The sequence below is a fragment of the Tachysurus fulvidraco genome, chromosome 21 (genome assembly GCF_022655615.1).
Source record: "Tachysurus fulvidraco isolate hzauxx_2018 chromosome 21, HZAU_PFXX_2.0, whole genome shotgun sequence".
NCBI classification, from domain to species: Eukaryota; Metazoa; Chordata; class Actinopteri; order Siluriformes; family Bagridae; genus Tachysurus; species Tachysurus fulvidraco.
Window position 1 is genome coordinate 589,837 of NC_062538.1, and position 21,814 is coordinate 611,650.

At 44.2% G+C, this 21,814-nt stretch overlaps 1 protein-coding gene across 2 annotated transcripts in view; it reads left to right on the forward strand.

The window, feature by feature from the left end:
• kctd16b (potassium channel tetramerization domain containing 16b) overlaps window positions 1-21,531 on the forward strand; it is a 36,161-nt gene extending 14,630 nt beyond the window's left edge. The window contains exon 2 of one of the 2 annotated variants that reach the window (XM_027154233.2): window positions 316-1,294. In XM_027154233.2, the coding sequence (XP_027010034.1) occupies window positions 316-389 (74 nt within the window). In that variant the 3' untranslated portion in view covers window positions 390-1,294. Of the gene's footprint in view, window positions 1-315; window positions 1,295-20,882 lie in introns of those variants that run through there. The other variant, XM_027154231.2, reaches the window with a different exon arrangement.
• Window positions 21,532-21,814: the final 283 nt, after the last annotated feature.

The window sequence follows — 21,814 nt, forward strand, 5'->3', positions numbered from 1 at the left end:
GAATCGAACCCCCGACCCTGGAGGTGTGAGGCGAACATGCTAACCACTAAGCCCGGTAAAAACACATTCATTTTAAATTACCCGAGACCCGATGCCGCTATTATTATACCCGACCCGTGTCCGAGGCACACGTGAAACTTTTATACCCGAACCCTCTCGGCTCTCGGGTCGGACCTCGGGTTTTAGGACCTAAGTGGACTCGTGAAGACGTCTAGTCTGAATATAGATCTGTGTGATTTTTTGGTGTTTATTACCTCCTCAATACTCAGCTGTGGACGACTGTTAGAACTCATCTGCCTTCTTTTTACTCTGCAGGTCACTCCAGCCTTTATTTTTACTGCTCCTGTAGGACGACCACTGAACAAAAGAAGGAGATAATTTCCTGTTAATGTTCCGGTGCTGGAGGTTACAGCACTTATATCAGCTCTCAACAGATTTACACAGATTTTCCCCAAACTGATCATACTTCTGTCCCTGTCCTTATTTCCTGAAACTTGACATGAAAAGAAATCTTTTGCTGACTGAATTGGAAGATGAAGGAGATTCAGGATTAGGACGATTAATGTTGTCTTTCACTTTGTCCTGTGTAACATTTCTAATTCCTATAAAATACCTTTCACTTCCCCGTACGAGTGTTCTCTTGATGAGTGGTTGGTAGCCAGGGGTATTTTTAAACTTTGGCACTACCTGTCCTTTCTAAAAGGGATCTGGTAACAGTGGAGGAGGAGAGCTGCCATAAAGACCACAAATATCCCTGGGTGGGTGGATTCACTCTATTAATACTGAGTATGAATGCGTAGTGTGTATCAAAGCCCAGGAGTGAATACTGACTTGGGATGTAGAACTTTCTTTCTCAGTGTTTAGATGTTCTTGGACCAGCAACATCCTAGTAACTCCTTGTTTCCTGTTTTTTTTTTTTTTGTATTTAAACCTCTGATGTTGTATGATTGTATGAGATGCAGCTTATAGATTATAGCATCCGAGGCAGTTATATAGTCCTGATTGTCCCAAACAAGCACTAGTTAGCGGACATCGCAGTTAGGGTGAAGAATTTTGCATATGTCCTACATCACCATGCTTTTTTCTGCTCTTGTTGCTTTGATTAAAGTTCAGATGATTTCCAAGTCTTCCTCATTTTGTTGTGTAATCAGTCTCAGCCTTAATTAAGCACTTTGATTAAACACAATAACACTTTCAGCACTAAGGTGACACCACACTTACTCAAAGGGGCTTTTTACACCTGGTCACTTCCTGCACTTCCTGTGATCCGATAGCTACCCGATGGTAAAAAGACCAGGTCTAAATGCCCTCCGAAACGTTTTGGAGACGGATATAAAACCGATGGTACAAACCCCTTCAGGAGGTGGTCTGGGACGCGTTACAGATGATACTGGACAGGTGTAAATGAATGTGGTTGTTCAAGCCACATACGTCAGCGCTATACTCCTCCCAAACGGAAGTACGTCACTCGCAGGTGATCTTTCACCCAGGCGTCTCGTCGGGGCTTAAAACGCGCTGCTGCCGCCAGCGAAAACGCAGCTAACAGTAAACGCTGTTTTTTGTAGCAACCGCAGACACCAAAACATGTTCCATTTCAATTACCCCGAAAATGAGGTAAAATATATCAGCATTTTGGGCGGGAGTAGAAAGATCGGATCGATATCCGATTCACCGAGACGCGTTTATGTGGCCTAATGTAAACGGAACAGTTTTAACAAATCAGATAGCTATCGGATCAGAGACGACACACGAAGTGACCGGGTGTAAAAAGACCCAAAGTGTCAGGATCCAGCCCGGACTTTTGGCCATGTTTTTTTGTTTATCTTCTGTGTTCAGGTGTCTGCCCCACCCTTGTCCATTCCTCCCCACTTCTGCACACCTGTTCCTTACTGTACGTGTTAATTGTCAGGTGTATTTAGCCGTGTTGCGCCCGGAATCCTCGTCTTGTGTTACGTCGTTTGTCACGTCTTGTTTTGTCGGTGTCCTTGTTTTGTGTGTTTTCTTGTTAATAAACCTGTTTATTTTAGCTATCCTGCATTTGGGTCTGTTTTTATCCCCACTTCCCTGACAGAAAGGACCTCTACACCGCTGACAAACTCATGGACACAATCTCATTTGCATTTGTCAGATGTTTAAAGAGTGTTTAAAGAGAGGTTTTCTAGCAGAGGAGACGGCTCGGATCACCAAAACACAACCGATACCTGCTGTTCTCTTAATGGAATTAATGCAGCCTTTTGACATGTTCCTTATTCTATAAACTCCAAAAAAAAGGGCCAATTATGGACGAAAAGGGACCAGATCTTTGATTCTTTTAAATTCCAAAATTATCCTTGTTTTTTATGAGATGCAGAGCAAAAGAGAACAGCACTCGAGCGCTAGAGCGATGGCGCTAATAGAGACAATTATACATGCAGCCATGGCCTCATTTGGCACTGACTGTTGTCCTCCTCCCCTGCTGTCTATCATTATTTATTTCCACCCACTCTTCTTCATTTGCTGCCTCCTCCTTTTCTCCAGCACACAATGCTGATACCCGTTTTCCTTTTCTCGCTTCGTCCATCTGTCTCTCACTGATGTTGTGCTCACATGCAGAGAGGAACGATTGCTAGCGGCCTGCTACTTGTCTGCTGCAGCCACAGGTGTTTCAAGGTCTACAGAGAAATCAGTGGTGTGAAGGCTAGATGGCCTGAGGGTTGTGTTTTCTGGCAGGGCTGACATCTTCACCACAGCAGATAGTGATGATGATGATGATGATGATAATGATGATGATGATGCTGATGATGAACTTTTAACCTTGTTAAGAGACAACAGAGAAGAAGGTGTGTATATCGTGATACATCAGGGAGCATCACCAGTCACATATAGACTACAGGGGTCACTGTCGCTGTCAAGTATACAGTAGGTACCACTTGCCCCTAGTTCCCTTGGCTCTAGAGCATGGACAGTATGTGGAGAAATGAGGAGGTGAATGAAAGACAAATACGTTGTGATGACCTCTGTCCTGGTCATCACCCTTTCTGTGTTTCAGACCTTAGTTATTGATATTCCCCAGGAAATACTACATTTGTTATAGTTTCATGGAGGGCTTTAGGTGAGAAGACACTGCTATTAAAAGGCACCTCACAAACCCCAGTCCCCTCACTACCGTTTGTGACCGAGGTGGAGGTGCTACCCATGTCTTTCCTGCTTCTGAACTTAGGGGAGACAGAGAGTTCCTTGCCATAAAGGCAACCCTGTCTATAGGGTACAGAGAACCAGTTCCTCATTCACATAAGAACATCGAGCATGTCCAGTGTTAAATTCTCTGTCAAAGCTGCTAGAATCTATTCTTTACACTTACTAGGTAAAAGTTCAGGCTCCTAAAACAGTAAAGAGGACTCAGGGTACACCAGGGTACATCAGGGTACAGCTCAGGTCTACTGGGCAAGTCAGATACCCCAGAGATCTGCTGGTCTTACAGTATCATTCGTTCGAGCTGGTTCGGTCTGGGTCTCACACACTAACAACATCCCAGCCAGCCTTCCCACTAACGAGCAGAACAGCAGTTCCAGACGAAACACAGTATTCTTGGACTTTTTAGCATATTCTTGCCAACCAAGAGCTCTTAGCGTCTGTCATCATTCTCAGGATATTCTGTAAGTGTGTACCCGAGCAGTCGGACGTCTGCTTGCAGCTCGTCCCTGAACCTCGATGATTTGTGTTTATCTCGAGACCTATGTAACCTGTCGTATCCCTGGATTCTGTATCTAGCTGATTCCATACTGTACGTACCTCCTGAGTCTGACCCAGTGGTACAAAAATATAGTCCCTTTGACTTTTGTTAACATCTTACGAATGTTAAGACATCCACTGTGTCATCAGCACAGGAAAATGATCAGTCTTTGAGATAATGCCTGGGCATCGATATGAAGCTCGGACAGCAGGAGGACTGACCATGATCATGGCTGCCACCTGCAGAACCTCATCAGCTTACCGTGAGCCGCTCATGTTTTCCCAGGATCCCTGCCTTGTCTGTGTTGATTAATAGTTTGGTCGCACCAAATGAGACGGGAAAAGCCTGTTCTGGATCTCAATCACCTCACTGAAATTAATGTAGAGCTAAATATACAGTACATCTAGAAAATGTAGCTTAATTGGTTTCCATTAAGATTATTAGTAGGATCAGACAGACACACTACCAGCCTGACATCCGTGGAAATGTAAACGCTTTATTTTTTTAAGCTATTTATAGATGTCCTTTAGAAACATGCTGGGTCTGTGACTCAGGGTGCCAATAGTGTGTGTGTGTGTGTGTGTGTGTGTGTGTGTGTGTGTGTGTGTGTGTGTGTGTGTGTGTGTGTGTGTGTGTGTGTGTGTGTGTGTGTGATTAGGGGGCATTATCAGCTTCTCCATCAATGTCACACCATTTATGCCCTCATCCATCTGCCACTAAGATAACCACACCTCAGCTTTGATGTCTGACTTCAGACTCATGCTCTGGAAGGTTTGAAGGTGAAATCAAGCATGGTTTAAAAACACTAATGAATTAAAGACTTAAATGAAAGCACTTTTTTTATATTCATCAAATAAATGACATTTAAAGAGTTTTTATCGTTCTTTTGGACATGACTGATGTGTGATAGTGTGAGAAAATGTAGGATGAAGATAGCAGCAAATTATCTTCGTGTGCAGTGAACTTCATATGTTAATAACTTTATATGATTGTGTCTGCTGTCCTGTTTAAATCTTAATGGGACTTTCATAAGAATATGATCATGTAGAATATTGAGGTATATGTTTAAATACAAGGGGGGCACGGTGGCTTAGTGGTTAGCACGTTCGCCTCACACCTCCAGGGTCGGGGGTTCGATTCCCACCTCCACCTTGTGTGTGTGGAGTTTGCATGTTCTCCCCGTGCCTCGGGGGTTTCCTCCGGGTACTCCGGTTTCCTCCCCCGGTCCAAAGACATGCATGATAGGTTGATTGGCATCTCTGGGAAATTGTGTGTGTGTGTGTGTGTGTGTGTGTGTGTGTGCCCTGTGATGGGTTGGCACTCCGTCCAGGGTGTATCCTGCCTCGATGCCCGATGACGCCTGAGATAGGCACAGGCTCCCCGTGACCCGAGAAGTTTGGATAAGCGGTAGAAGATGAATGAATGTTCATATACATCAATCATTTATCTCTCTCACATGACCTTACATGTTGAGAATCCTAAACAACACAAATATCTCTAACACCATATCTGAAAAGTTATTTCTGTTTTATTTAAATTGTTTCCGTCACCATTCACCATTTATCATCCTGGAGGAAGGAGAAAAGCTCTAATGGAGTATAGTAGATGAGTGTACAGTACGATCACCCAGAAAATAAAGGAAGTGAAAAAGCAGCCCGTATGAAGATCGTGCAGAACATGTGAGGAACTTCTGTTCAAGGCCATGGCATTTGTAGAAGGAAGTGAACAATGGTAGTAATTATACACAGGTCAGTAGACGAAGTCGATCGTGATAGATGGAGGAACGGAGTTCTCTGGTAAACCGCTCGTGCTCACGTTCATGTTTTCCTCTTTCTTTCAGAGAACGTTCCAGTCTGCTGAACATTAGCAATATAACAGTGTCAAAGTTCATTAAATTATTAATGCACACTGATATTCCTAGTTCTATTTTAGGAATATTGATGACGTTTCTGTCTGGTTCTTTTTGGCTCCAAAGATCTCTGTTTCGTTTGTGGCTTAATTTTGTTTTGTTGGTAAGAAACACAACAGACGTTACGCTACGCAGCAGCGCTAGATGAATCTAGGTGCAGAATTAGAGCCCTAATGAGCAGGGCAGAGGCGACGTCAGGGAGGAAATTCATTCCCTGAGATGATGATGATGATGTGGAGAAACCGTGGGAACATAAACCAGGCTGGGAAATGTTCTGTCCCAGATGGTGGAGCAGGAGGACAGACAGTTCTCTGCCTTCATTTGGAAATAAATTACTATCAGTAAGGTGTGTCTGGCCATCAGGGGGCGGTGTGTTGGGGCCTCGGGAGTTAGCTGTGTATCTTTTGTAGCATGGGGTTTAGCACAGAGCAGTGAGCTGTGTGTGTGTGTGTGTGTGTGTGTGTGTGTGTGTGTGTGTGTGTGTGTGTGTGTGTGTGTGTGTGTGTGTGTGTAGTCATAAGCAAGGCCACGCAGAATGTTTTCCATCACTGACTGATTCTGTGTGTTCATGTGTGTTGTTAGGGCTGTTGCTGCATCCTATATGTGAAGTACTGTTTCTTCTAGCATCAGTACACCATCTATTATCTGCTCCATCTGTCAGATAACGCTGTTGATTTACAGTTACTTCTCCCTCACTTCTCACTCTGCTGGTCATCTTTTGGATGTTCTGATCTGTTAAGAAGCCAAAGAATGTCTGTGTTCCTGTAGAGTGAAAATGGTTTCAGCTACAAGTTATAAATCTCCATCTGGCTCAAATTCAGAATAACTGTGACATTTGTCTAAAATCGTTTGTCTCTGTGTGAGCGACATCACGTACTGTGTTTATAACATGACATCATCTGTTAGCTTCCACACAGGGATTAGAGCGGTGTTACAGGAGCGCTCGAGTCTGCAGATAGAGAAATATGAAACTACGCGAGAGCCGATCTCACTACTGTTACATAAACAAGGCTTCAGTGGAGCTCACTATACTGTATGGCTCAGGATCGGACCTCCAGCTAGTCTAATCTCATCAAGAACAGAGTGTGTGTGTGTGTGTGTGTGTGTGTGTGTGTGTGTGTGTGTGTGTGTGTGTGTGTGTGTGTGTGTGTGTTTGTGTACAGCGATGTACACACATACAGTAATACCTCGAGATACGATTTTAATCCGTTCCGTGACTTTCCTCGTATCTCAAAACAATTTTCCCCATGAATCCGTTCCAGCTCGCAAAATTCCACTCCAGTTGTTTTGTTTATGTGTTTTGAATATGAAAAATGTTCAGTACCTGTATTTATAAATGTACAGTATTTATAAATGTATAGTATATATAAATGTACAGTATATATAAATGTACAGTATATAAATGTACAGTATATATATAAATGTACAGTATATATAAATGTACAGTATATATAAATGTATAGTATATATAAATGTTCAGTATATATAAATGTTCAGTATATATAAATGTTCAGTATATATAAATGTACAGTATATATAAATGTACAGTACCTGTATTTATAAATGACAAATATTGTATAAAAACATACAGTAATAAAAGAGAACGTTACAAAAAAAAATAAACTGGTTTTACTACAAAGTGTATTATTTACCATGGAGATCAGACGACGAGCTGAAGATGCGCACGTTGAGGGAGGAGTAAACAGGCGGAGGAGTAAACAGGTGGAGAAGTAAACAGGTGGAGGAGTAAACAGGCGGAGGAGTAAACAGGCGGAGGAGTTAGGAGGAATTACACCTTCACTTTCGTTCACTTACTCACTACTGTACACTCTTAATGCTACTTTACACTTAAATGGAACTTAACTAAACTTCACTAAAATTAACGAACTTAACTGAAATTCTCTTAACTGAACGTAATTGCTACTAGTTTTGTTTTTTTTTACATAAATTTTGCTTCATTTTCTTCATCGCTTTTCTCTTCACTTGTTTTTGCCTTTCTGTCACTCTTTCCTCACTAACATCTGATGGTCGTTTTAATAAAAACCCGTCGGCATATCGGATGCGGTGAAGTCGCACAAGTTCTAATTTTTTAACGGATCCAGCGCTCAAAACAGATCCGAACATTACGGATCCACAGACGGTCGTTAGCTCACGCAGCGCCTTCGCGACTCTCCGTAGGAAATGAATGACTTCCTGTTTATCGGCCGTCGTTTGTCGTGTGCGGTGTGAAGGCGGCTTTAACCGAGTGAGACGCGGGAAGCTGAGGCGGGGAAACAGAGCACACGTAGTTGTCGTGGTTGTCTCGTATCTCGAGGTACATCACTGTACATTCATATATAAGTAAGAGAAGAATGATGGAGTGAGCTGAGGATAGGAGATGATGTAAAACTGTAATAGTGTAAAATCTCATCTATACTTTGTACAAAAGTGTAATGCCTTGATCATTGATGCGTATCTTGAGACATATAGATTTTTACATTTACACCCGAACAACACCGTGAATGACATCAGGAGATCCCGTTATTCCCGCAGACGACGATCGAGCCGACGTGAGAACGGCTGAAGATTTTAGGCACCTGATCGTGACGAGTGAAACGACGCGAAGCCGAAGGAGGAAAGAGTCAGAAGCCGAGCAGTGAAACTCTGACGCATTGTGAGAACTTTTAGAAGTCTGCACAGTCAAGGTGAGCCAGAGTCTGTGGCACTAAATGACCCACCACACTGTGTGTTCCAGTCCAGAGAGAAAAGCAGCAGATAGATCAGTGCCAACAGCAGCGTTTCCAACAATGTCTGTGCCTCAGAGAGCAGATATTCCAAGTCTGTTCTTATTATAGAGGGTTTATTTTTAGAGAGCACAGACTCTGTAATAAAGTATATTTTAGTAAAAATGACTCCAGTTTATCCGTTTTACATTTGGTGCTTTAACGCTATAAATAATTCGTTTCTCAAACGTCAGATGTAATATTCGGAGTTAGTGAAACTATTTGTGTGTGTGCAGAACAGTCGGCGCCGCTCGCAGGCACGAGGATGTGACGATCCTTCGGTCTCTCTATCAGTAATTGTGTTGTTTTTTAAAACGGAGCCCATTATAATCCAACTCGACAGTCTCGCCTTAAACCGTCGTCCTCTTTAGAGGCGTAAATGAGGATACAGAATGCAAATGTATGCAGAGATTCACGATAAAATTACATCCTGACGTTAACTACTTAATTGCTCGATTTATAATTGTAGGAATCTCCTTTAAACCAGATTCATTGCTGAGACATAAATTATAAAAACTTATTTTCCTATAAAACCTATTTGTGTATTTATATACAGTATGAAGCCTGTCCCAGAGTGTGTGTCTGAAAGTTTTGGATTCTTCTGTCATTTTTAATGAGTCTCTTGGGAACGATGACGTTGATTTCTCAGCGCTTTCTTTTACCTTTTAAAGGAAATGAAGGAAGAGGAAGAAAAGCTCTGTGTTCATTCACTCACCGAGAAACATATAATATAGAATAAATACACACTTTTCAGATGAACCTTTCCTAGTTGTTACAGCTAGTTAAATACAGACGTCAGTTTGTTCACGACATCACTACATTTATCAGACTGTATATATATAATCACACCCCCAGTGTCACCCAGATGAGGATGAGGTTATATAATCACACCCCCAGTGTCACCCAGATGAGGATGAGGTTATATAATCACACCCCCAGTGTCACCCAGATGAGGATGAGGTTATATAATCACACCCCCAGTGTCACCCAGATGAGGATGAGGTTATATAATCACACCCCCAGTGTCACCCAGATGAGGATGAGGTTCCCCTTTGAGTCTGGTTCCTCTCAAGGTTCCTTCCTTTACCATCTAAGGGAGTTTTTCCTCCCCACAGTCACCTGAGTCACCTCAGACTTGTTCATTGGGGATAAATACATACACATTTATATATAACTAATATTAATCTTGTGTTTTGTATTATTCATTCATTCATTCATTCATTCATCTTCTACCGCTTATCCGAACTTCTCGGGTCACGGGGAGCCTGTGCCTATCTCAGGCGTCATCGGGCATCGAGGCAGGATACACCCTGGACGGAGTGCCAACCCATCACAGGGCACACACACACTCTCATTCACTCACACACACACACTACAGACAATTTTCCAGAGATTCCAATCAACCTACCATGCATGTCTTTGGACCGGGGGAGGAAACCGGAGTACCCGGAGGAAACCCCCGAGGCACGGGGAGAACATGCAAATTCCACACACACAAGGCGGAGGCGGGAATCGAACCCCCGACCCTGGTGGTGTGAGGAGAACGTGCTAACCACTAAGCCACCGTGCCCCCCACATGTTGTATTATATTAATCTTTCTATTGTTGTATGTTTATACAAATAAACTTGGATTGAACTGAACAAGGCACTTATATAAGGAGATTTCTCAGTTACTCTGTTAGTCCTGCTTTAGTAAATCACTTGTTTCTATTCAAACGTAGATGGCAGCGAATGGAAGAGAACGAATTTAATGATAAAGTCAGAGCAGAATAAATAAATTACATGTTCATTTATCTCAGTCCCGACAACACAAACAGCAGAGAACAGTTAACATCTTCAGACGTTTTTTCAGACTCCGTAGGATCGTAGACGTTATTTATATCCACGTCTTTTCATGTGTCGAATTTTTCAGAAGTCGTAAACAAAGATACAAGCACAAATTACGGCTCCCGTTTCACGGCTAGTAAATAGATCGGTCTAATCGAGACGACTTCAGGACACAGAAGCTCACTGCAGGCTCTCTGAAGGCTGGCATATGGCACAGCAGTAAAGTCAGTCGTGCTTCAGCTAAGCGTGGAGAACGACACCAGGCTCGGTAGGAGCCACGACGAGGAGAGAAGCCACGATGGCACGATAACTGAAATTCTCCAAAATCTCAGTCAGTGAATTTTAGCTGACATCACTGAAAAAAGTTCTTCTTCATGCTGTGGCTCACAGATCACAAGTTAAGAGTCCTCATTACTCACAGGACCTGAAAATCACTTCACTGTTCTGTTTATTACTGACGCCAGAAAAAAAAAACATAATCTGTTGCTTTTTCCTTCAGTTTCATGATACATTTATTCTGAATTTATAATTTGTCATTTCTACAGGCGGGGGGACGCATGGTGGCTTAGTGGTTAGCACGTTCACCTCACACCTCCAGGGTCGGGGGTTCGATTCCCACCTCCACCTTGTGTGTGTGGAGTTTGCATGTTCTCCCCGTGCCTCGGGGGTTTCCTCCTGGTACTCCGGTTTCCTCCCCCGGTCCAAAGACATGCATGGTAGTTTGATTGGCATCTCTGGAAAATTGTCCGTAGTGTGTGTGTGTGTGTGAGTGAATGAGAGTGTGTGTGTGCCCTGTGATGGGTTGGCACTCCGTCCAGGGTGTATCCTGCCTCGATGCCCGATGACGCCTGAGATAGACACAGGCTCCCCGTGACCCGAGAAGTTCGGATAAGCGGTAGAAGATGAACGAATGAATTTCTACAGACATTGACAGAAAAGTCCTGAAAATATTCAGTACCTGAACTTGTACAGTAGATCAACAGTGACTTTTATTTTAGAAAAAAAAATAGAGGATTTTGAGAATAAAATCTCATAGTATCAGATAATCAGTCATGTTACTGTGACACAAAAATAAATACTGTACAAATAAGGCAGCAGTTCGTTTTCATGTGAAGTGATCCACTAAAGGAAGCTCAGTCTCTGTGCTTTTGGTGTTCACACTGTAAGTGGACCTGAAGAAGAAATCTGTTTAGTTTTCTCCAGCAATCAGCTGATATTTGGAGCATATTGACGTTCTGTTGTTGATTTCCTGCAAAGCAAAATGAAATCTTTGATACTCATTTACAGTATAAACTCCACATCACGGTGACGAACCTGTACGGTGTGAAACGATGCGCTGGTACAATGTTACGGCTTGTTGCTTAGCGACAGTCACCCGATCAGAAAGCGAACACGTTTCATCTTCGTATCAGGTGAAAACCAGGACGTAGCTGAACGACACCGAACAAAAACGGCTCTGTAGATAGAGTCAGGAGACAAAACCCAGAACATCACGGAAGTGTGCGCCGTAGCAAGGGGAAATACGTCACACCGAAACATTAGAGCAGGTCTGATACGGACGGACGGACGGACGGTCGACTAAACGACAAACTTAAAAAGAGCAAAAAAAGAGGATAAAGCTGTGAAAGATAACAGAACCTGCTCGGGTGCAGAACCACAGAGCTGAACTTTTTTCCTCACTGACGTGAAAGCGTGAGACGAGCCGTTATTTAAAGCGGCCGCCTGCCGGATTTATCCAATCAGGACTGTCGATACGCGAATATGCAAATAAGAAGAAGGTTACAGCAGGGTTTAGGGATGTACAGTGTGACACAAGGGCAGATTATGAAGAGCCAGGATTCAGTGTTAACCCCGGGGGCAGTAGGAGCAGTGTGAAACCTCCAACTACACAACCCAGGATTCTGTTTACACCACTTTATAATCACAGGGAAACAGTTCAGGTGTGCAATCAGAGGATTCTCCATCAGTGCAATATCCCTGACACACAACATTCATGTCCTCGTCCACAGGAATGATGCTGGATCTGTAAATGACCTGCACACAAACACATACTACAGCAGGACACGATGAGACAATGAGCTGGTGAACCGTATGATACAGTAGTGACTGATATACAGACAGAGAAAGGAAATAATAACATGTTAATAACAGTCAATGCAGTATATCACTATCACGTCACACCGCGTGGATTATATTTGTGAAACAGAACAACCCCAAGTGTGTTACTCCTTCCATAAAGCAGTAATATTCCACTTCACAACAATCTCATTATCACACCAGGAGGAAATTCATGCAGGAAATGTTTCTAATCTATATTCTGTGAGACGTCTGGAATCCGCATTCGGCTCCGTTGTGATCGTTTTGAGGATTTGGCTTTGAGGATTAGTCTCACTCCAGGAATGAGCTGGCAGTCAGCGGAGAGAAGTCTCGGGGAGGACAGACAGAGAAGTGCGCTAGACCGATACGCCGAGGAAAACAACAGACACCAGACGCTTCCTGAGCAGGAAGGACGGAACGACGTCCAAGTGTCTCCTGAAAAAGCCTCAACACAAATTTAGAAAATGAGTTTGTTTTATCGGTTACTGGATTTTCAGCATCTACACTTTAACCTGTGATTCACTCGAACATCATGTTAGACATTTGCCCTTTTTTTTATCTTCGAGAAGATCCATAAATCGATATATTGTCTCGACACAGGAAAGATTAGCGTCATTATAAAGCCCAAAAATCTGCACCAGGCTCCTTATCTCTTCTTTCTCAAAAAAAAGCCGGGACACAAACCGATGATTTCTCTCGCTTTACTTAGAGTGACGTGGAGGAAGAAGCTCCTGTGTTTAGAACAGTGGCGGTTCTAGGATTTTTCTGTAACAGAGGCTATTCAGGGGCCACATGTTACATTCAGGGGCCAAGTACAGGGTACATTCAAGCACACAAAAGAATTTATTCGGTACGGTGCAAATCCGTTTCGGCAGTCCTTCCTTTTTCAAACGCTCGATGACGCCAATTGTTACGGAGTGCAATCGCATCCGTGATCGTTCTGAAAAATTCTCCGGTTGCTCTTCTCGTCGACGATTGATGGAACGAGGGGCCAATCGGGGGCCAATCAGAGTTCAGCAGGGGCCAGGGCCCCTAGAACTGCCCCTGGTTTAGAGCAAATTCTTTATTTGATGCCTGAACACAATTCGATAAAATATGGAACTTACTTCTAATGTGCAGTTGAGTTGATCCCAGGTTTAAGTGTAAGCTTGTCTTTAAGGCTGGTTCCGTGTCAGAGCAGCGTAACAGCTGACAGTCGCGTCCCCATGCTGTGGTGTTTACCTGCTGTGAGTCCTGCTAGGCTTGTGGTGCTCTCACTTACCTGACAGGTGTGTTTGTTCTAATCCAAGACACTTGTAGTCATTTACAGATGAGATGAAGTTCTTTCAAACTTGTGTAGTCATGGTGGAGGATATAAAACCCCGACCTCCAGCAAGGGAGCGATCGTTCCCCCGGACACAGTCATGGTGGAGGATATAAAACCCCGACCTCCAGCAAGGGAGCGATCGTTCCCCCGGACACACAAACACACAGACATCCACAAACACGTTCCCTTCACTTCGATCTTAACCATATGTGATGAGTTTGTTATAGTTTTTCTGATTAAGACAGTTGTACAGTTTGGGTTAGATCTCGACTCTCATCACTGACGGTGCAGAAATAATTCATGTAAATCTTAGGATTATATTTTTCACGTTCAGAGACGAGACGTTCAAATACGAGCTGCTCTGAACGTCTGTGTTTTTCTGAGCCAAAGCACCAGAACATAGTATGAGAACTTTGGGCGGTGAGAGAGATCCCTTCTGGGTTCTAGTGAGAACTTGAAGTTGCTGAATTTTTTTTAGAGCTCAGGAGAAATTGTGTGTGCTTCAGTCCACAGAGTGCTGCTGATCCTCCTGAGCGCTGGGATTAGCTTTAAAGTCCAAGATGGTTATTGTGTTCTGATGTCCGATTAAAGTTTACAGTACTATGGGCAAACACACACACACACACACACACACACACACACACACACACACACACACACACACACACACACACAAACACACACACACACACAAACACACACACACACACAAACAGACACACAAACACACACAAACACACACACACACACACAAACAGACACACACAAACACACACACAAACACACACACACACACACACACACACAAACACACACACAAACACACACACAAACACACACACACAAACAGACACACAAACACACACACACAAACACACACACAAACACACACACAAACACAAACACACACACACAAACAGACACACACAAACATACACACACAAACACACACACACACACACACACACACACAAACAGACACACACAAACACACACACAAACACACACACACAAACACACACACATAAACACACACACACAAACACACACATACACACACACAAACATGCACATGCACACACACACATAAACACATGCACACACACATAAACACACTCACACACAAACATGCACATGCACACACACACACACATAAACACATGCACACACACACATAAACACACTCACACACAAACACACACATACACACACACACACACACACACATACGCCAGGTGGTTTCCAAAAATATCCTCTACACGTGGACATGGTCTCCAGCCCATTACCTTTTTATTCTATGTTTAATTAAGTTTTCATGCCTACGATTAAGTTCTTAAACATCCGTATAGACGATTAACGCTCGAACAAAGAGCAGCCGTAGACGGCGTGAATCATTTGTGACATCTCGAGTAGCATTTGCATAATTAATGCAAATGATCTGAAGTAGCCTAATTAAAAATCTGACATGAATCAGTGTGGTGAAATAGTGCAGATCAGTGCAGATGGAGGCCGAGGCAGGAAAAGACAAGGCTTTAGTGACGGTTGTGTGCAGAGGCAGCCTGCGTAATCAGACCCATTAGAGACACCATGCTGGTGAATCAGGCTGCAGACGGTTCTTTCACCTCAGATGGTGTTAGAGCAGCTAGAACAAACTAATGAGAGAATAACTGGAGCGAGTTGCTGAAACCTTGTCCTTTCCCATTAGAACCTACTAGAAACTTCTCCAGGAGAAATCTTTGTGTTAGTGTTCAGAGAGAGGAGGAGCTCAGAATTAACACACACTCACATGTTCGCTCTGTTGATGTGAGCGCTGTACTCGACTGTGTTGAGTGGAGCTCTGTATGTTCAGTGACGTGTCACAATACCTCACAATACTGTATGAGATACACACCGCCTTTTTATCTTTATTTATGATGTACAGTGTTTGTAGACCTGGACAGATGTGTGTCTGTAGACCTGGACAGATGTGTGTTTGTAGACCTGGACAGATGTGTGTTTGTAGATCTGGACAGATGTGTGTTTGTAGATCTGGACAGATGTGTGTCTGTAGACCTGGACAGATGTGTTTTTGTAAACCTGGACAGATGTGTGTCTGTAGACCTGGACAGATGTGTGTTTGTAGACCTGGACAGATGTGTTTTTGTAAACCTGGACAGATGTGTGTTTGTAGACCTGGACAGATGTGTTTTTGTAAACCTGGACAGATGTGTGTTTGTAGACCCTGACAGATGTGTGTTTGTAGACCTGGACAGATGTGTGTTTGTAGATCTGGACAGATGTGTGTCTGTAGACCTGGACAGGTGTGTGTCTGTAGACCTGGACAGATGTGTGTTTGTAAACCTGGACAGATGTGTGTTTGTAAACCTGGACAGATGTGTGTTTGTAGACCTGGACAGGTGTGTGTCTGTAGACCTGGACAGGTGTGTGTCTGTAGACCTGGACAGATGTGTGTTTGTAAACCTGGACAGATGTGTGTTTGTAGATCTGGACAGATGTGTGTTTGTAGATCTGGACAGATGTGTGTCTGTAAACCTGGACAGATGTGTTTTTGTAGATCTGGACAGATGTGTGTTTGTAGACCTGGACAGATGTGTGTTTGTAGATCTGGACAGATGTGTGTTTGTAGACCTGGACAGATGTGTGTTTGTAAACCTGGACAGATGTGTGTCTGTAGACCTGGACAGATGTGTGTCTGTAGACCTGGACAGATGTGTGTTTGTAGATCTGGACAGATGTGTGTTTGTAGACCTGGACAGATGTGTGTCTGTAGACCTGGACAGATGTGTGTTTGTAGATCTGGACAGATGTGTGTTTGTAAACCTGGACAGATGTGTGTCTGTAAACCTGGACAGATGTGTGTTTGTAGACCCTGACAGATGTGTGTTTGTAGACCCTGACAGATGTGTGTTTGTAGACCTGGACAGATGTGTGTCTGTAGACCTGGACAGATGTGTGTTTGTAGACCTGGACAGATGTGTGTTTGTAGATCTGGACAGATGTGTGTCTGTAGACCTGGACAGATGTGTGTTTGTAAACCTAAACAGATGTGTGTTTGTAAACCTGGACAGATGTGTGTTTGTAGACCTGGACAGGTGTGTGTTTGTAGATCTGGACAGATGTGTGTCTGTAGACCTGGACGGATGTGTGTTTGTAAACCTGGACAGATGTGTGTTTGTAGACCTGGACAGGTGTGTGTCTGTAGACCTGGACAGGTGTGTGTCTGTAGACCTGGACAGATGTGTGTTTGTAGACCTGGACAGATGTGTGTTTGTAGACCTGGACAGATGTGTGTTTGTAGATCTGGACAGATGTGTGTCTGTAGACCTGGACAGATGTGTGTTTGTAAACCTAAACAGATGTGTGTTTGTAAACCTGGACAGATGTGTGTTTGTAGACCTGGACAGGTGTGTGTTTGTAGATCTGGACAGATGTGTGTTTGTAGACCTGGACAGATGTGTGTTTGTAGACCTGGACAGATGTGTGTCTGTAGACCTGGACAGATGTGTGTTTGTAGATCTGGACAGATGTGTGTTTGTAGATCTGGACAGATGTGTGTCTGTAAACCTGGACAGATGTGTTTTTGTATATCTGGACAGATGTGTGTCTGTAGACCTGGACAGATGTGTGTTTGTAGATCTGGACAGATGTGTGTTTGTAGACCTGGACAGATGTGTGTTTGTAAACCTGGACAGATGTGTGTCTGTAGACCTGGACAGATGTGTGTCTGTAGACCTGGACAGATGTGTGTTTGTAGATCTGGACAGATGTGTGTTTGTAGACCTGGACAGATGTGTGTCTGTAGACCTGGACAGATGTGTGTTTGTAGATCTGGACAGATGTGTGTTTGTAAACCTGGACAGATGTGTGTCTGTAAACCTGGACAGATGTGTGTTTGTAGACCCTGACAGATGTGTGTTTGTAGACCCTGACAGATGTGTGTTTGTAGACCTGGACAGATGTGTGTCTGTAGACCTGGACAGATGTGTGTTTGTAGACCTGGACAGATGTGTGTTTGTAGATCTGGACAGATGTGTGTCTGTAGACCTGGACAGATGTGTGTTTGTAAACCTAAACAGATGTGTGTTTGTAAACCTGGACAGATGTGTGTTTGTAGACCTGGACAGGTGTGTGTTTGTAGATCTGGACAGATGTGTGTCTGTAGACCTGGACGGATGTGTGTTTGTAAACCTGGACAGATGTGTGTTTGTAGACCTGGACAGGTGTGTGTCTGTAGACCTGGACAGGTGTGTGTCTGTAGACCTGGACAGATGTGTGTTTGTAGACCTGGACAGATGTGTGTTTGTAGACCTGGACAGATGTGTGTTTGTAGATCGGGACAGATGTGTGTCTGTAGACCTGGACAGATGTGTGTTTGTAAACCTAAACAGATGTGTGTTTGTAAACCTGGACAGATGTGTGTTTGTAGACCTGGACAGGTGTGTGTTTGTAGATCTGGACAGATGTGTGTTTGTAGACCTGGACAGATGTGTGTTTGTAGACCTGGACAGATGTGTGTCTGTAGACCTGGACAGATGTGTGTCTGTAGACCTGGACAGGTGTGTGTCTGTAGACCTGGACAGATGTGTGTTTGTAAACCTGGACAGATGTGTGTTTGTAAACCTGGACAGATGTGTGTTTGTAGACCTGGACAGGTGTGTGTCTGTAGACCTGGACAGGTGTGTGTCTGTAGACCTGGACAGATGTGTGTTTGTAAACCTGGACAGATGTGTGTTTGTAAACCTGGACAGATGTGTGTTTGTAGATCTGGACAGATGTGTGTTTGTAGACCTGGACAGATGTGTGTCTGTAAACCTGGACAGATGTGTGTCTGTAAACCTGGACAGATGTGTGTTTGTAGACCCTGACAGATGTGTGTTTGTAGACCCTGACAGATGTGTGTTTGTAGACCTGGACAGATGTGTGTTTGTAGACCTGGACAGATGTGTGTCTGTAGACCTGGACAGATGTGTGTCTGTAGACCTGGACAGATGTGTGTCTGTAGACCTGGACAGATGTGTGTTTTGTAGTCCTGGACAGATGTGTGTCTGTAAACCTGGACAGATGTGTGTTTGTAGACCTGGACAGATGTGTTTTTGTAGACCTGGACAGGTGTGTGTTTGTAGATCTGGACAGATGTGTGTCTGTAGACCTGGACGGATGTGTGTCTGTAGACCTGGACGGATGTGTGTTTGTAAACCTGGACAGATGTGTGTTTGTAGACCTGGACAGGTGTGTGTCTGTAGACCTGGACAGGTGTGTGTCTGTAGACCTGGACAGATGTGTGTTTGTAGACCTGGACAGGTGTGTGTCTGTAGACCTGGACAGGTGTGTGTCTGTAGACCTGGACAGATGTGTGTTTGTAGACCTGGACAGATGTGTGTTTGTAGACCTGGACAGATGTGTGTTTGTAAACCTAAACAGATGTGTGTTTGTAAACCTGGACAGATGTGTGTTTGTAGACCTGGACAGGTGTGTGTTTGTAGATCTGGACAGATGTGTGTCTGTAGACCTGGACAGATGTGTGTCTGTAGACCTGGACAGGTGTGTGTTTGTAGATCTGGACAGATGTGTGTCTGTAGACCTGGACAGATGTGTGTCTGTAGACCTGGACAGGTGTGTGTCTGTAGACCTGGACAGATGTGTGTCTGTAGACCTGGACAGGTGTGTGTCTGTAGACCTGGACAGATGTGTGTTTGTAAACCTGGACAGATGTGTGTTTGTAAACCTGGACAGATGTGTTTTTGTAGACCTGGACAGATGTGTGTTTGTAGATCTGGACAGATGTGTGTCTGTAGACCTGGACAGATGTGTGTCTGTAAACCTGGACAGATGTGTGTTTGTAAACCTGGACAGATGTGTGTTTGTAGACCTGGACAGGTGTGTGTTTGTAAACCTGGACAGATGTGTGTTTGTAGACCTGGACAGATGTGTGTTTGTAAACCTGGACAGATGTGTGTCTGTAGACCTGGACAGGTGTGTGTCTGTAGACCTGGACAGATGTGTGTTTGTAAACCTGGACAGATGTGTGTTTGTAAACCTGGACAGATGTGTGTTTGTAGATCTGGACAGATGTGTGTTTGTAGATCTGGACAGATGTGTGTCTGTAGACCTGGACAGATGTGTGTTTGTAGACCCTGACAGATGTGTGTTTGTAGACCCTGACAGATGTGTGTTTGTAGACCTGGACAGATGTGTGTCTGTAGACCTGGACAGATGTGTGTCTGTAGACCTGGACAGATGTGTGTCTGTAGACCTGGACAGATGTGTGTCTGTAGACCTGGACAGATGTGTGTTTTGTAGTCCTGGACAGATGTGTGTCTGTAAACCTGGACAGATGTGTGTTTGTAGACCTGGACAGATGTGTTTTTGTAGACCTGGACAGATGTGTGTCTGTAGACCTGGACAGATGTGTGTCTGTAGACCTGGACAGATGTGTTTTTGTAGACCTGGACAGATGTGTATCTGTAAACCTGGACAGATGTGTGTCTGTAAACCTGGACAGGTGTGTGTCTGTAGACCCTGACAGATGTGTGTCTGTAGACCTGGACAGGTGTGTGTTTGTAGACCCTGACAGATGTGTGTTTGTAGACCTGGACAGATGTGTGTTTGTAAACCTGGACAGATGTGTGTCTGTAGACCTGGACAGATGTGTTTTTGTAGACCTGGACAGATGTGTGTCTGTAGACCTGGACAGATGTGTGTCTGTTGACCTGGACAGATGTGTGTTTTGTAGTCCTGGACAGATGTGTGTCTGTAAACCTGGACAGATGTGTGTTTGTAGACCTGGACAGGTGTGTGTCTGTAAACCTGGACAGATGTGTGTCTGTAGACCTGGACAGATGTGTGTCTGTAGACCTGGACAGATGTGTTTTTGTAGACCTGGACAGATGTGTGTCTGTAAACCTGTACAGATGTGTGTCTGTAGACCTGGACAGACTTTTACCCTTTTGTGAACCTTTGATAAAGTTTGTAAGCCGTTTGTGATGTTTTTCCACAGCTGCTACGTAAACAGGGATAAATGATATAGAATTATTTTTTAAATTTGTTATGAAAGGAACCAGAAATGATTTTTAATTACAGCACAATAAAATTAAATACCGTGTAAATGAGCCCTGATCCTGGATGATTGATGATGTAAGAATGATCTCCTTCATAAATAACATCATTCCTGTCAGAGACAGATGTTGAATAGACAAAGTTTTAAAATCTTTATTTGTAGAACTGAGCGCTATTTCAGGAGTTATATTCGTTCTTGTCGTCCCGTTTCAGGTGGATCGTCACGCTGGGCTTCGCCACCTTGTGACTGCTGCTGCAAGGGCCACAAAGGCGAGGGCGAGGGTGAGAGCGGCACCTCCTTCAACGAGCTCTCCACCTCCAGCTCCGAGAGCCAATCAGAAGCCAGTTCCCCTCAGGGGACGGTCATCCGCGGACCGGTCACCCGACAAGCACGCGTCCAGACGCTGGACCGGCCGTCCAAGAAAGAAAGACCAGGAAGTCACCTCCTGCAGCAGCAGCAATCTGAGCAGCGGCGTAAGAGCGATCTCCTTCGCACTCTCACCTCCAGCTCACGGGACACCAGCAGCAGCAAGAAACGACCCGCCAAAGAGAAAATGAGCGTGGAAGAGGAGCTGGAGAAGTGCATCCAGGACTTCCACAAGATCAAGATCCCGGAGCAGTTCCCAGAGCGCAAGTACATGTGGCAGGCCGACCTTCTCCGCAAGTATCGCCTTTGAGGGACGGGAGAAACTTCTAGAATGTGGACCAAAAGATGAGTTCAAAGCTGTGAGCTGTGCTGGTGCACAAATTCTTCACTACTGCCTCACACCTGCGTGTCTTCTGTGTGACGGACGATTCCACTCGGGATTTGATCAATGCTCACTTTTCTGTAGCACAGAAGGATCTTGTTAGAAAAGCACAATTCTTGTTTGTTTTTTTTTGTACATTTGAGCACAAAGGTGTCCGTTTTTGACCTTATACGATGTTAGCGGCCGTGTTCAGGTGGTCCGGAGGTCGGCGCTAAGCGTGCGAGCCGAATCATAAATAATTCATACTGTCTCTGTCGTGTCCTTGCTAAAAATAGCCACTGTATTGTGGAGCATGAGGTTTTATTTCAGCACTTTGAGAACCGAGCGTTTCTCTCTATCGGCTTTTCCGACCCGCCGCTACTGTCCGATCCGTTACCCTCAAAACGCCTCCGCATC